General features: G+C 35.8%; 3 protein-coding genes across 5 annotated transcripts; 1 reads left to right on the plus strand and 2 right to left on the minus strand.

The window, feature by feature from the left end:
- Positions 1-1,450: 1,450 nt before the first annotated feature.
- LOC120000819 (DNA damage-repair/toleration protein DRT100-like) lies at positions 1,451-2,941 on the minus strand. The gene has a single exon (XM_038849002.1). The coding sequence runs from the start codon at positions 2,781-2,783 to the stop codon at positions 1,683-1,685; it is 1,101 nt and encodes a 366-aa protein (XP_038704930.1). The 5' UTR covers positions 2,784-2,941; the 3' UTR covers positions 1,451-1,682.
- A 2,737-nt stretch (positions 2,942-5,678) lies between these two features.
- LOC120000798 (putative tRNA (cytidine(34)-2'-O)-methyltransferase) lies at positions 5,679-8,426 on the minus strand. The gene is made up of 7 exons (XM_038848938.1): positions 8,217-8,426; positions 7,990-8,090; positions 7,432-7,500; positions 7,244-7,302; positions 6,472-6,532; positions 6,331-6,384; positions 5,679-6,122 (listed from the first exon to the last, which is right to left on the minus strand). Exons 1-7 carry the CDS (start codon positions 8,386-8,388, stop codon positions 5,841-5,843), a joined length of 798 nt encoding a protein of 265 aa, XP_038704866.1. The 5' UTR covers positions 8,389-8,426; the 3' UTR covers positions 5,679-5,840.
- A 272-nt stretch (positions 8,427-8,698) lies between these two features.
- On the plus strand, positions 8,699-14,667 carry LOC120002744 (SURP and G-patch domain-containing protein 1-like protein). Of its 3 annotated transcripts, none has more exons than XM_038851546.1 (9): positions 8,699-8,837; positions 9,528-10,001; positions 10,723-10,849; positions 11,005-11,111; positions 11,529-11,666; positions 12,740-12,874; positions 13,115-13,327; positions 13,971-14,149; positions 14,286-14,667. In XM_038851546.1, the coding sequence occupies exons 2-9, from the start codon at positions 9,593-9,595 to the stop codon at positions 14,310-14,312; spliced, it is 1,335 nt and encodes a 444-aa protein (XP_038707474.1). In that variant the 5' UTR covers positions 8,699-8,837; positions 9,528-9,592; the 3' UTR covers positions 14,313-14,667. The 3 variants fall into 3 exon arrangements, with proteins under 3 accessions (XP_038707474.1, XP_038707465.1, XP_038707482.1); XM_038851537.1 differs by having other exon boundaries at positions 9,551-10,001; XM_038851554.1 differs by having other exon boundaries at positions 9,551-10,001; positions 11,529-11,660; positions 14,286-14,540.
- Positions 14,668-16,132: the final 1,465 nt, after the last annotated feature.

Consider the following 16,132-nt stretch of genomic DNA (forward strand, 5'->3'; position numbering starts at 1 on the left):
GGGTACTGTGGGGGTGGGAAGATGTCTCTGTTGAGACATTTATGTAACCACTGCTCATCTACTTTTCATTTGCTGGATTGTAAGGACCTGCACATAAAGACTAGGTCCTTGCATTGGCAACCTAAGCACATGGTGCATGCAAGCACAACTGTGCCTCAGTTGCCAGTCACTCCACCAAATATGTCCAAAATTAAATGTGATTATCTGTCAACTTGGGATAATATTAAATAATCCGGAGACGCGCATTTGCTATGTAAGAGTGTTGACTTCTGCCTTCTCTAGCTTGTACAATTATCTAATGCTAGGGAAAAAAATAAGGTAAGTTTTAAAAATAAAAAAATAAAAATGTTATTGTGATGTTACACATCTTCCAAATCATTGAATTAACATTGTTGACTCTTTTGTTCTAAACGAATTGTGTAGCCTCGGATCAAATGAGCAGCCGAGCATAACTGCAATGAGAAATCTTTTAAATGGTGTCATTTATGTTCTGCAACTAAAAACTTAATCTATTTCAGGCCATGGGCTAGTTGTTTTCTTTGATAAGTAGTGTTGGGTAAAACTGGGAGATGTATTTCAAGCTGTTCCTTTTTCATTAAAAGTGAATGCATGTAGTTTCTGTAAACCAATACAAATACAGAGACAAAAAGATGAATAAGATATAGTAGTACAATAAGCATGTGCATTTGTTTCGTTGATTTTCATGGCTATGTGGGGCATTCAATCACTGAAACGCATATGGCTTTTTGCAAGTGGGAGATCCAAATCCAATATCCATGTGATCTTCTTTATCTTATTCATGTTCGAATCTCTTTGTGAAAAGCTGTTTACTGTTTGCTGATTTGTTCATCATGTGCATAAAGCTTTCCTGTGTCTCATTGATAAGTTATATGGTGATACTTATATATATATATATATATATATATATATATATATATATATATATAATCACAAGATCCTAACGCAGCATTTGGTTCATAATTATGTGAGATGAACCAATCAAACGTCCCGTAAATGCTATATTAATCATAAACATCCTTTTTAATGTTTGAAACTAATGGAGTCAGAAAGAGTGTTAGTCATTAAGGCATGTCAGTTTGAAGTAGATTCTTCTTTCAAAAAACCTCTTCCCAAATTGTACACAGAGTCGATAAGCTAATTTCCATAAATGTTTATTTGTCTCGTTATCTACCTAAATTAGGGATTTGAAGGCTCAATAATTCCTTAAAATTTACAATTCACATCTAATGATAGAAAAAATTCAAAAAAATTTAAAAAGTAAAAAAATAAAGATATGGAGTGATGTGGCAAACGTCATCTCACAAATCATTAGATTCAAATTGTAGATCTTACAATTTTAAATAAATTACTGAGACCCCATATCTCTTAATTAAAGGCGGTTATAAATGTCATAACAAAATAATGATAACGATTCCTCTTGCATTACGACTTTTACCACCACAATGATGGTGTCCATGGATCAGGTTCATTCAGGATTTGAGTTTTCACATGCATGCAGGCAGACTACTACTGTGTTCTTGTCCTTATCAACTTAGAGTATTTGCTTTTGGAATCACATTAATTAATCATAAACACACACAATAAAATATTACAACATATACGTGCACAAAATTAACACATACAACAAGAGGACTGTTAATATACCGGCCGAACCGAAACAACTAGCATGTCTTCAATGGGTTCCCGCATAAACAATCGTTGTTAGCAAACGACGGCGCTTCGAATTGGTCAAACGGCGACCCGATCGGGATGGATCCGCAAAGGTGGTTATGGCTCAAATCCAAGTGCCCCACAAACTTCGACGACGACAGCGAACCGGGTATTGGACCCTTCAAGTTATTGTACGACAAATCAAGTACCATGAAATAAGAATTCGAACCGAAAACATCCGGTATATTTCCTTCAAGTGCGTTTCGGCTTAGGTTGAGAATACCCATGCCTGAGTTACTCAATAAAGCGGGCGGTATTTGACCCGAAATCTGGTTGCTATCCAAGTTCAGGGTCGAGAGGACCCGCATTTTGCCCAACTCGGGTGGAATTGACCCGGAGATTTGGTTCATTGCCAAGTCCAAATCCGCTAATCTGTACATCTTACCGATTGAACTCGGTATTGGACCGGTGAGTTGGTTCCGATTCAGTAACGCTCGACTCAGCATTACTAAGTTCCCGAAATCAGCAGGGATTCCGCCGGAAATCTTGTTGTTGCCAAGATCTAGATGCTTCAAGCTTTTCAGTTTAACAATCGACGCCGGGATCCCACCAGAGATCTGATTGTCGGCGAGATTGAGGACTGCTAAGCTCTGGAGATTACCGATGTCGGCCGGAATATTCCCCGAGATCTGGTTCCCGACGAGGTCGAGGACTCGCAGAGAAGTGAGAGAAGTGGCAATGCAGGTAGGGATTTGGCCGGAGACAGCCTTCCAATCTGCGACAATAAGTGTAGTAAGCTTGTCAAGGCGGCAGATGGCGGGGTCAATAGAACCAGTCATGTAACCCCCGGTACGACCTGATTTTTGGAAAATCGGATCCTCGGACTCGCCGCGAAGAGTCAGATCGGCGACTCGGCCAGTTGTGGGGTCGCAGCTGACTCCGAACCAGTTGCTGCAACATTGAGCGCCTGTCCATGTGTTGAAGATTTTCAAGTAAGGTTCCTTGAGGGAGGATTTGACGGCCAAGAGCGCCTCAAGGTCCGACGGTGGACAGGAGCTCACGGTGGCTGAGAGAAACAATAACGTAGTTATAAGGTGTATGAAGGTCACCATAACTTCGCTCTCTCTCAAGTATGATTTTTTCACTCCTCAGTCCTCACTGCTACTGCGTGTTATATTGAATGGACGGAGAGACAGTGGAGGACTGGTTTGTTTATATAATATACACGTTTTTGGGCATAACTATTAACTACCCCCCAAACCCTTTTTTCTGATCATGGAAATCTCAAAAAGGAAAAAAGATAAATTAAAAGCCCATGTGAATGGATGCTCAAGATAGTCACATTCATTTGTTGCTTAACAAATCCTCCTCCTTTTTTTCCCTTTCTTTTTTTTTTCTCTCTATTTCTTATTCTAAATTTTAGGGTCGGCTATATGAATACATGAGAAGATCAAAAGGAATCCGTTGTATATATTCATTATCGTCATTCATTTATGTTTAGATCATACTTTCATCAACTTATTTCAGTGGCAGATCCAGGATCTAAACTTATTAGGGGTACAAATAAGTAGTGGGGGTCTGAGGTTAGTGCACCCAGATTTTCTATTTATTTATGTGGTGCGAAGATAGTCACTACTAATATTTTCAAGAAATAAAACATTACATCTTTATTTATCACAATTGTTTTCTACAAATTTTGATATTTTTGGAAACTCCTCACTGCAACATAATTAGTAATAGTTACAAACGTATTTTTTTTATAAAACATACAAGACAATTCATTCTTAAAAAGCATATTTCTATATTTGTCGTTGCTATAGGCAAACCAATGTTAACTTCAAAAACAATACACAAGCAAAATAGAGATGCTTTTTGTTTGTGCTAGCAATTAGAAATATCACCATGCCCCTTCAACTGATTAAATATATCTCCGTTCATATATTTGCAATGTATGTCTCTAATTGATATTCAAGAGTCATGCACATTTCTTTAATGATAGATAATATTATCTACCGTGTAAGTCTAAGTGGCTCCACCACTTACTCCTTACTCCTATTAAATCTATATCATTTCTTATCATCTCAAGTCATGTTTTTCTAGATCTTCTTATTCCTCATTATTCTCTCATATACAAATTACCTCGATTCTCCTCAACATTGTACTGCTATCTCTGTGGTGTATATGTCTATACCATTTTAAATAGTTTTCTCGTAACTTATCTTCAATTGGTGCTAGTATACTATACTTTAATGGTATGAAAAAAAAAACATTGTGAGAACTTGTGTTTCCCCAATGACTAATATCCATGTGGAAAAGGTTTTTAATAGGCTTCATTTGGTTTCAAATGATATATATCCATATATCATTTCACACTATTTTCGAAATGGGTACCAAAAAATTTAGAATATTTTGGCACATTAAGCTTTCAAAAATGATATATATCCATATGGTTTTTCATACATAACTGTCCATAATCATGTGACAATTTCATTGTTTCTGATCAACACAACCTCTTACTATATTATTTATGATTAACACAGTCTCTTATTACGTTGTTTATGACTAACACAGTATCTTATTATACTTTTCTGTACGTAATTACATTTTTTAAGTGTTACAGATTTTTATACATTGTTTCAAAAATAATGTAATTAAGGACGCTTAGGTTAAACCTATCAATAATGAGTCTTTTATTGGAAAGAGTTTTACATGCTGAATCCGAATCTGTAATGTTTTTTAAAAAAATCTAACATGTATTTTGAGAGAAAACATTATGAAGTTTCGTTTAAGAAATAAAAAGTCAAAAACTGTGATGTCATCTTACTTAATGAGTATGTCACATAAATTTATGAACCATTTATGAATGATTTCATTATGAATACATAGCGCTATCATTTTACTAAGAGTATTAATTATCACAATCATTTCATATTTAAAAATAAAAATAACAATGTATGACAAAAAGAGAAAAAAAAAAAAAAAGCAAACAATGATCATCTTCATTATTTTCTCCATGGCAATTATACACCGTTATATTTCATAAAGAAAATCCGCAATTCCTCCACCGAAATTCTCATCATGTTAGTAATTATTAGGGATATTTTAGGCATGGTCACATGTAATGATTCTCATAAAAATAGTCTCAATGGCCATGATAAAGGGTGATATATTTTCATTATATTGTTCAAAAATACATTATTATACATATAATTCACCCAGAAAAATAAATTAAAAAAAAAACCAATAATTGGAGGAGACAAATCAAATATTTACCGATTTTTGTGAAAAATTAAGGGTCAAAAGGCAAGCCACGTAGCACAATAAGAAGCCTTGAAGTGCCAAACTTCCCCAACACTACAGGTCAAGCTTTGATGAGAGGTATGGTGGGAACATGGGATTGTGTTGTCTTGATTACGACAATCATCAAAGTTATCACGTGATGGGGTCACCTTCCCCATGAATCTTTAATTATTTGGCTCAAAAAGGTGGGTTACATAAACAATTTGGAAAATACTTTAAATTTTGGTACATAATGCTATAATTTAGATGTTAGTACATACGCTTTGTTTAGTTTAGTTTTTAATGTTAGTTTGTCTAATCCGGTAAAGTCCGGTGTAATACGATATCGTTCGATTTCCGACGATATTCGGTTTCCGACGAAATTCGGTAGAATAGGGCATCATTTGGGGATGTCCGACGACGATCGTTTTAGCGTTTGTATTTTTTATATTTCTTTTTAGTCTTATTGGTTGTAATTCCATTTTAATGATGGGTTGAGTGCCTTATCGGCCTCTTTCCCATTAATGAATTTATTCTCAATTTCCATGACCTTTTTCCCAAAAAAAAAATAAAAAATGCTGTGGCTATTGGTTTGATTTATGCCGATAGACGCCACGTTTAGTCCAGCCCATCGACCAGGTTCAGATATCGTTTGGGCTCAATCTTAGCCCAGCCCATCACCATTTGGTCGCAATAACTCAAGTTACTATAATAGACAGCATAGAGAATAGAAGAAGATGCTAAATCCTTGCAACAATCCATAGATATTGTAATACATTGTAGAAATTCCATACAGTTCATACAAAGAATAGAACCCAACAATCCCTCAATCCATGCTCTATATGTGTAAGTCAAATAAACAGAACTCAATATCGGAAACACCCATCAAATTATGCAAAAATATCCTCAGTAATTAGTGATTGTTCTTCACTGCCAATACAAGTTCCGGATTGGAATTGAAGCTGCTCATAGTTTAGTTGTCTCGATGCTTCATATAAGGCAATGCCAACACTGACAGAAAGATTCAGACATCTCACATATGTTTCAACCATCGGAATGCGAATCATACCTCCCCCAAATGCCCCACTTTCGCAGTCTATCAATGCTTCGGGTGGCAGACCACAAGTTTCTGATCCAAATATCAGATAATCGCCTTTCCGGTATGAAAAATCCTGCATTTTTACAATAAAAGATAGCCGACATCAAATCTCAGTCAATAAATTGGCAAAAAAAAAAAAGGAATTTAAAATTTAAATAAAAAGATGGGAAAAACCATCTTTGATTGTCAACTAAAGGAGTTGCTTCAAATATTAGACAACTTAAGAACTTTTTCTGTATGTACTTACGACCATAGAGAGATTGCAAGGATAAGTAACTTACGGAATGAATTTTCGTTCCTCTTTTAGTAAATGCCAGCAATCTCTTCTCCCCTTCCTGTGTTCATGGATATAAAAAAAAGACATTACAAACGAAACCAAATTTGTTATATGGATTGAAGGAGCATTTGTTGAAAATGAAAACCTGTTGCCTGAAATAGTCTTGAAATTCTGCCCAAGAATTATGCACTTTGACAACTACATATCTAACATCAAAGTTAATTCCTTAAAAAAGAAGGATTTTTGGTATCAGAAAAGTAAAAGGAATGGATGATGCCAAATAAATATAGAACGCAGAGCTAGTGGAGCACTGGTGCATTTGTATAATAAGCAGTCCCTAAATATATGACTTCTGATAATATAAGTGATACATAAACTCATAAAGATGGGGGCAGATAATCAGTAAAAAAGAATTTTCTGAAGAAAATAACCAGAAATATCCCAGCATATTTACCAGAAGATATCACTAGAATAGCTGATATTATGAAAGATATTATGAGCATTCTAGACATAATCAAGTAACTATTCACTAGGTCGTCTTGGCTATGCTTATGCAGTTATGCTAGTCAATGTGTTTTGTAGTTGTGAGAGATGTCCGTTTCTGGGCTACATCACTCAAATAGTTGGGTCATGGGTGTGAGAAATTATGAAACCCAGCGGCATGCTATAACCTAAAGCTAAAATACAGAAAAGAAAATAAATTACTGAAATAGCATGGATGGTTTTGACTTCTGAAGTAGCCCATATCCTATCAAATTTGAACCAAAAAGGCATGCAAATAATGCCCTAACATGTTAATAGTCAGTATAGTGATCTACTTGAAAAGCGTAGGATATATTATATATATCAAGAAAAGGATCAAGACTGAAGAAAAATGATGGAGAAAATCCAAGAATAAAACAGAAATGCAAGGATACGGCCAGTAATCTAATCCAGCCCGCTTTAGTTTCGTGTCATCAACTTGAAAACCTAAAGGCTGAGGAAAAAAAAAGAGAGCATGTAAATGACTTGACTAATTGGCCTTATATTTATAAAGCCTTTATACTCAGAGAAAATGAGGTTAAATAAGTAATAAATAACTCAAATGAGAACAGGAAATGTCTACCCTAACAAGGTGTAACCCAACAGCTGATGCTGCACATGTTCTGGCAATGCAACCCGTATTTCCAGGAATCTGCGAAGTACAATAGAAATCTCAAAGCCAGCCTTGAGAAATTGAGGTTGTCTGCAACCCAAAAAGAAACAAAAATAAAATATTACATCTTCAGTCTGAAATGCCAAAATGTTGCGGTCTATACTAATCAATTATGATCAATTCTTGGAAGAAAGGGCAACAAAGTGGATGCACAATCTAAAATTTAGTCATTCTAACAAATACTTGATTGAATCGTAATTTTCCTGCATGATATAACTCTCAGAAAACTTAGACAAAACGCAATGATAAAGCTTAACATATCAGTAACAGGTAATTAGGTAAACATCAATCCATCTTTAATGACAAATTATTGTTTTACCCCACTATACTCAGCATTGTCTCAACTAGTTTCTTTCACTTTCTTTCAATTTACCCATTAGAAAACGAAATTAACCACAAAACCTAGGTCACAGAGAATCCACAATATTAGCATCCAGACTCCGATATCCTACAGAGTACAGACAATACCTGCGGAGATACCAATACAACTTGAAGAAGCTTATTTTGCGAGCTTTGGCTGAGCCCCTCACCCACCCCATTTGGAAGAGCGATGGTACTAGCACTTCCAGCTGCATCCACAATGAGATAACAAAAATACCAAAACAAGTTAAAAACAAAAACCCAGCAACAAAATAGAAGATTTCATTACATTCAACTTTCAAAATAAGTGTAAGTTGAGAGACTAAGGGAGTTACATAGAGAGCAAATAGGAGAGAAGCGTGAAGAGGAGGAGAGGGAAGAGGGAACAATCTTGTTCTTGAGTTGGGAAAAGTAGAGAGGGCGAAAGAGAGAAGCTTTTGATCTCAAATTGATAGAGAAATGAAGAGGGTTTATCGCGTTCATGGTTCTTAGACCATTTGCATCCATTGATGACCAACCCCTCCGTCTCCTCTCTCTGGTGCGTATGCGTGAGTCGAAGGTCTCTCAAATCAAATGTCGAGCTGGGTCAAATTCGGGCCGAGCTCGATAAAATTATTTTAGCCCAATAAGTTGGTCTAGGCCAACGTGGCCCAATGATTGGTACCCATCTCTGCCCAAATCTGTATTTTGATTGGGCCGAGTAGCAATTTTGTACCAATATTAGTGTCATAATGCAATTAGAGAAATGTTAGAGACACATAAATAATTCGTAGATATAATAAGGTCAAATCGAAAATCGCGAAAGTATCATCGCATATAAAGTTATAAACCGACCAACCTTCCAAATCCTCAGCTCGCTTCGCATCGTCTCTCTCTCGCTCCGCAGAGCGATCTCTCATCGAACAAAGAACAGCATACGATATCTTTTTCTGAGCCCGATATCGTTTAAGTATCAGGTGACGATTTTTTAATTTTTGTTCTCTGTTATGATTCTGTGTGGATTGTGGTTTTCTTTTTCTTGAGAAGACTTTAGGGTTGTGATTCATGTGTATCGGTTTTGGAGTTTTTGGTTTGCTCAAAATTTGTTATGGTAGATAGATTAGGGCTTGGATTGCTGACTTGAAAGGAAGAATTGGTAGACGTCTTCGTTGCTCATTATTACTCGATTGATTTAGATTCTAGAGTTTGTTGATGGAGTTGCTGCTATGAAAGTTATGGAAAATTTACTATTGAACATGTTTATGTATTGATATGTTTGTATGTGTACTCTCATCTGAATTTGTTCACATCTGTAAGTGGTTCCTGTCCTGACATTGGTTCAGTCTTTTGTTTGTAAAGTTTTATTTGAATGTATTCAGTACGGTATGAATTCGTTTTAGTGAGATTCATCCCTGGATATTCCACTCCTAAATACTGTAGAGGGAAGATAAAGTTTAGGTATTTGCTGTCAAATTTGGTGACTGCTTGGTGTAAGCATTTGGAAGACATTTTACACTAAAATAATGCATTTGACTCCTGAATTATCACTTTCATGTGGCATGTGCCTTTATGTGTATTGTATCAAATGTTAATTTTTAATATGTATTGCTAGTTGCTACCTATTAAGTTCATAGTAGGACCTAAGATCCATTTCAATGTCTAAATAGCTTGAAAGGTTTATTGTCGGCAGTTATTTCGAGTAAACTGCATAAGAACACTCGTCTCTTTGGCAATGGACAAAAGAGCGTCTCCTAGCCTTTTTGTTAATGATGGCTCATTTATGGAGAGATTTAAACAACTCCAACAAGATAAGGAGAAGGAAGCTGAAAAGAAAGGTTCCATAGTAGACTCTAAACCCAAGACAGTTATATTGGGGCCTGCAACTCATAAACCTTCCATTGTTAAAGCCTCTGGGGGTTCTAAGACTAGTGATACGCGCAGGACCACCCCCACTTCTGGTGGCAAACTTGCATTCAGCCTGAAACAGAAGTCAAAGCTTGTGACACCTCCTGTTAAGTTGGGTGGAGACGAAGATGAGGATGAAAAGGATCCTAGAGAGATATCTGTTGATGTAACAGCAAAACGGCAGAAGTTGGGTCAGTCAGAGTTATCTGAACAATCATCAAGACAAGTGGATGTTGGTAATTACTGCTTATATATGTTTTTTCTTTTTTGTTGATTGCATGTGAGATCATGTGACTTTTTGGATTTCCTAGTTGTCATGATTGTGCTAGTAAAGTTGAAATTCTTCCCCTTTTTTTTTCTGGGCAATATATTTTTTTCCACACTCACTATTTTTCACCATAAACGGGCAGTTGCGTCAGAATTGTCTATCATTGCTCATTGATCCTTTAGTTGAAATTCCTTTTTCTTCTTCTTCTTCTTCTTCTTCTTCTTCTTCCTGTCTGAACTGTGAAACACACCATCTGATTGTAGATCTGAAAATTTTCTTTCCACATTTAATCATCCTTGAACTTGATGAATTTTTTGTCGGAATTTAAATGCTTTGAGTGTTAGAAACACTGATGTCTTAAGGGATTTTGTTTTTGGAAGTCTTCTATATTCATCAAAATAGAAAAGAGAAAGGTTACCAATCTTTCAATAGTTCATATTTTGTCCCCATTACTAAGTGACCTTAGTGAAACTATCGGGTTCTTCAAATCTTAAATGATGGATGAAGGCAAAACATTCTTGAATATTTCTTGTCTCATGAATGCAGCTTATAGCTTAAGTACCAATCATCATTGCTGGAACGAGATGTTCAATGAACGAATTGGAATATGTGGCACGCCTGCTACAAGAGTAATTTGCATTCCCTTGTTCATGCTCCTGGTATTAATGGGTTTTATAAGTGATATGCAGTACCGGCTTCCCCAAGTGACCCTACAGTGAAGAACGTTGCCGAAAAACTAGCTAGTTTTGTTGCCAAAAATGGAAGACAATTTGAGCATGTTACACGCCAGAAGAATCCTGGAGACACACCTTTTAAGTACATTCCTTATCTACTGCCATCCTCGTTTTAGGATTAATTTATTACTGGAATGGCATGGGTTATTCGAGTTTCTCAAATGGCATTAGTTTGTTTCTATCCTTCTAATATCTCTTGCTTTAATTTTTTGTTGTTGCGTTTTATGCCATTCATAGGTTTCTATTTGATGAGAGTTGTGCTGACTACAAATACTATGAATATCGACTTGCTGAGGAGGAAAAGGAACTGTCACAGACAGAGGATTCCCTAATATCTCATGGCGGTTAGTGCTTGAATCTGAAGATTAGCCTTTTGTTATTTATTTAAATAGTAATTTCAATAATTTCTCCTTTTGATTGCGTTATTTAGATCGTAGATGACACCGGGGAGGAGCGTTGATTATTTTCAATTCTGTTTCCAGTCGTTAAATCAAAACTTTATGGCTGACTGAGACACATTATGATGGTAGAAAAGGTCCCCACAAGAAAGATACTTGAATTTCCAATTGCAGCACAATTTGTGTAAATGTTGTGATTTCAGTTTATGGTGCGTCTGGAGTTCTGTATCTTTGCCCTTATCATGGATTATGGTTTATGGGAAACTTTTGATTTATTCTCTTGTTTGCAATGTTATGTATGGTTACTAATAGTCTTATTAGAGTCGTCTTCTTCAAGTCACATTGTACTTTTTGTCCGTGTAGCTGGTATGAGCTCTTCGGCTTCTAAGGCTTCTAGTGGTTCACAATGGTCGCTGCAGCAAAAATCAAACTATCAAATCCCTGCTTCTGCTTTGTATTCGGAGCATGAGGAGTCAAAAGCTTCAGTTACTTCAGGTAAAGGTATTAGTATTTTGGTTTGCAAGAGTTAATTGAACAAATGGGAGAGTTCGTGTTTATTTCTATATTGATAAGTATCTGTTCACACCAATTATTGTATCTAATGTTGACTCACTCGATATTTGCACTCTAACTAAAAGCAGTGAGGTGAAGAAGCCCATCCCCTCAGGAACATACTGGCTGATCTTCCTAGAAAGAAATAATTGAGTTTTTCAAGATAGAGAAAGTTTTGTGCAAATTCTCTAACTTTTTTAGCTATATTTTTTTAAAGGTTTTGGTTCTCCAGACACTGTAGCAATGATGTATTGATGTTTGTTATCTTCTTTAGCATCATCTTAATGATGTACGGGTAGCCTGTCTTGGTAGTCTCCTGTATAAAATCCATTTTCTTGAATAAAAAAGAACGAAAAGCAATAGTGTAAACTCCTTTTGATTAGTTTTAGTAAAAAGCTAAAATTTATATTGCCTGTTGATTTTCTACCTTATAATATTGTCTGCTTGTCCTATACATGCTCTAACCCTTCTTTCTTCTTCCAGTGCTCCATATAAAATAAAGGCAAAAACGAAAGAAAAACCTCTATATGTTTGTTCTGAAGTGTTTTTTTGATTGGTGGTTCTGAAGTGATTTCAAATAACGTTGCATAGAATACGTTAGTAACCTCTTGAACAGAGTGCAGATATGCTGCCTATCCTTAGATGCTTGAAAATGTACATTAAAACTATTGTATTGTAGTGTTCCGCTGCATTCGAACTTTTCCGCTGCATTCGAACTTGGAAATTTGTGTACCAGTGTGGGATTTCCACTCTTTCAGTAACCGTTACTGAAAATTATCTAAAAATTATCTATAGTCCAGTATGTGGGTTTGCTTTCTCATTTAATGAAAGCTTAAGCAATAATTCCCTTTTTTTGTTGTCACATCCAAATCTTGTTTGGCCCTCCTCTTTGATTTTTATCTCTAGTTTATAGTCTTGCAGTTTTGTTTTGTGTGGTAGTTCCGTTATGGCGAGGACTTAAACTTTAATGACTGTATAGAATATTTAGTTGTTTGTAAATAAGTATATTATTGTTATTTCAGGTGAATCCAGTGCACCACCGAGTACAGATCCTATAGCAATGATGGAGTTCTACATGAAGAAGGCTGCTCAAGAAGAGAGAAAGAGACAGCCTAAACAATCAAAAGATGAAATGCCTCCGCCTCCTTCTCTTCAAGGTTTGAACTTGCTTGTCAATGGAACTGAATCAACTGATTGCCCTTTTGGGTTTTTGGGAGCATTTTGTTCTAGCTTCTGTCTTTCTTGATAATTTATAATGATTTATAGAGGAGAATGATACTGTGAAATCATATAGAGGAATTTTACCATAGAAGCACCGAATTAATCTGGTCTATCCTTTGCTTGGACAATATTTTTATGTAAATATCTTGTTTTCCCTTTTTTTTTTCCTCATATAGTCGACAACTCTTCTCAACCTAGTTGGCAATCAGCTCCAGGGAAAAAGGGTCATCATATGGGTGATTACATCCCCCAAGAAGAGCTTGAGAAGTTCATGGCTGCTTGTAATGACGCAGCTGCACAGAAGGCCGCCAAGGAAACCTTAGAAAGGTCAAAAATCCAGGCTGACAATGTTGGACATAAACTCTTGTCGAAAATGGGCTGGAAAGAAGGTGCTCTCTCTCTCTCTCTGTGTGAGTGTGTGTCTGGAAAGAAGGTGCTCTCTCTCTCTCTCTCTGTGAGTGTGTGTCTCTCTGAACTCCACACCAATCTCACGTTGCTTCACTGCCTGATTTATGTCAATTTGTAAGAAGTGGAATGCTTCTGGGTTTGGAAGGGCACACCATCTGAGAATAAGAGGAGAAAGGCGAGTGAATTAGTTGGGCAGTTTGTGGATTTTATTTAGATTTTCATTTTGATTAGTTGCGACCTTGAAACTTGGGAGTATTATATTTTTGTGCCCTTTTCACTGGTGCCCGAACCGTCCAACAAGTGTGTTGACTTGCTTAGGCAGGTGTTTATGCTGAGTGCATATGAAATGTGGCCACCTTTAGACTGAAGATACTTCCCCCCCTACCTTTTTGATTTGTAGTCTGGGAACTCCATAACCCTTACTTACCAAAAAAAACTCCATTGCATACTTCTTACCTATTTAAGAAAATTAACGTTATCTTATATATCTTGAATTGAAAAATAATATATTTATAAATTGATGGCATTTTCATCCTCGAAACTATTTGTTTAAACATCATCGATGTGCTCTTCTCTTGCATATTCCCTTTGAGAAACCTGATAACTTCAACTTATGAATCATAGGTGAGGTTTTGGGGGGCTCCAGAAAGGGTATTGCTGATCCAATCATGGCGGGTAACGTGAAGAAGGACAACCTAGGGGTTGGTGCTCAAAATCCTGGAGAGGTGGCTCCCGAGGATGACATATACGAGCAGTATAAAAAAAGAATGATGCTTGGTTACCGTTTTAGACCAAATCCTCTGGTATCACCACTCTTCCTTCTAAGACTCTAGTATCGCTGTCTTATATAATTCGTAATATTTGGTAATTCAGTGTTTCCGGTGTCTCACGTTTAGATTCTGATATCATGTTTGTGTTTTTCTGCTTTTCTTTTGACAGAACAATCCTCGAAAATCATACTACTGAATTCATTATGCTATTTGCCTATTGTTGATGAAGAAATAATCAAACGGCAAATCTCCTTATCATTTGGGGTAGATGGTAGATTCTGTATTCTGTGACTGAATAAAGTTATCTGGAATTTGTTCTTGTTGAATCCAGTGTGATGAAAAAATAAATTATACTTTGTTCTTTATTTTTTTTTGGTGGCTTTTGGAGAACATTTAATCTGTGACATTTCCAGTTCTTTTTCTTTTGCTTTTTTTTCCCCTCCTATCCAAACCCAGAATTGTTTCAAGTATATTTGAAATGTAAATGATACAATATTCTTATAACTTTCCCAAGCTGAAAAATATAAATTTTGAGAGAAGAATTGCTCATGAATCTTTCCGTCGTTTGGTTCAATTGGCATCAATGTTTATGTCTTGATTTAATGTAATCTCTGTGAGTGATGGTTATTACCATTTGATTTGCCTAGTTTGATGAGGCATGGGTTCCAGTATATAGATGTCATTGTCTGAAGAGGATGAAATGGGATGCGAATCCCCAGGCATTGAATCTTATTAATATCATGGACACGAATCTTAGAACAAATTCCCCAGCATCTCTAAGATCCCTACAATATGCTCTACCTAGTTTTGATTTAACAAATCTGAAAATCTAGGGAGGAAAAACAGAAGTAAAAGATAAGGTGCATTCACGTGTGTGTGTTTCCTTCCACAAAAAGAAAGTATATAAATGCTGGTATTTGCCTTTTGCATGTTTTTCCCATTACAGAGAAGATTCATTGAAGTTATCGTATCTTTCTCCACTAGAACTAGGGATGACAAAAAAAAACTGATCCGAACACTATTCATAGGATATTTGGTCTATTTAAAACCCAAAAACCGATCCTATTGGAAATGATTTTGGTTTTGACTTTTAAATCCGTTACGTTTAGGGTCGGGTTTGGTTTTTAATGCCGGATTTAGGGTATCCGAACCGTTTAATTAAAAAAATAAATTATAGTATAACATTATAAATCATCTATATAAATGTATGTTATTAGGATGTTAAATTTTAACATAATCAATCATATTAAATAAAATAATAGAATAAAATTATATATGCAAACTATAACAACATGATAAGTCATATTATTTTTTAAAAAATTGAATTATAAATTTATAGAAAAATAAAAAAATTAAAAGTTAAATGGTAAACGAGTACTCGATGGTAAACGGTTCCGGTTTTGAAAATTTAAATGGTTTTGGAACGGTTTTGGTATTGAGTACCTTAAATGGAAACAATTTTAGTATTTACTAATTAGAAGGGTACCCAACCAGTTATCATCCCTAACTAGAACCCTATGAGCAAGAGAGGTGTCAGGAGTCAGGAGTCATTAGTGAATAATTGGTAAACTTAATTTGGGTAGCAATCCATTAATTAATTAGGGGATGCAATTATCATTTACCAAATAAAAGTGAAGGATATTGAAAAGCTGTTGAGACAGAATAGGATATGTGGCATCTACCGAAAGAAGATCCGAGGAGGAGGAAGAGAAAAACCAGTGAGGATGTATCACAGGATATATACTTATACTATAAGTCTATACTGCTGACAATATCTAAAGCATATCTAAAAAAGTGATATTGACTCCTCAATTTCACAAGCATCTACTGAAGTTACATTAATTAATACCTCAACACGGGTATCTAGTCGTCTTTCCTATTTGGAGGAGGTAATGGTGCTGAAGCATCAGCTTTTCTATATGAAGGCGATGCCATGTTCGTAGCTCATGCTCTTCAGCACGTACAAAACTTATGGGGTAATAACACTTTTGGCCATTGAAAGATTTCTCATGTTCA

Source organism: Tripterygium wilfordii, chromosome 1, assembly GCF_013401445.1.
Source record: "Tripterygium wilfordii isolate XIE 37 chromosome 1, ASM1340144v1, whole genome shotgun sequence".
NCBI classification, from domain to species: domain Eukaryota; kingdom Viridiplantae; phylum Streptophyta; class Magnoliopsida; order Celastrales; family Celastraceae; genus Tripterygium; species Tripterygium wilfordii.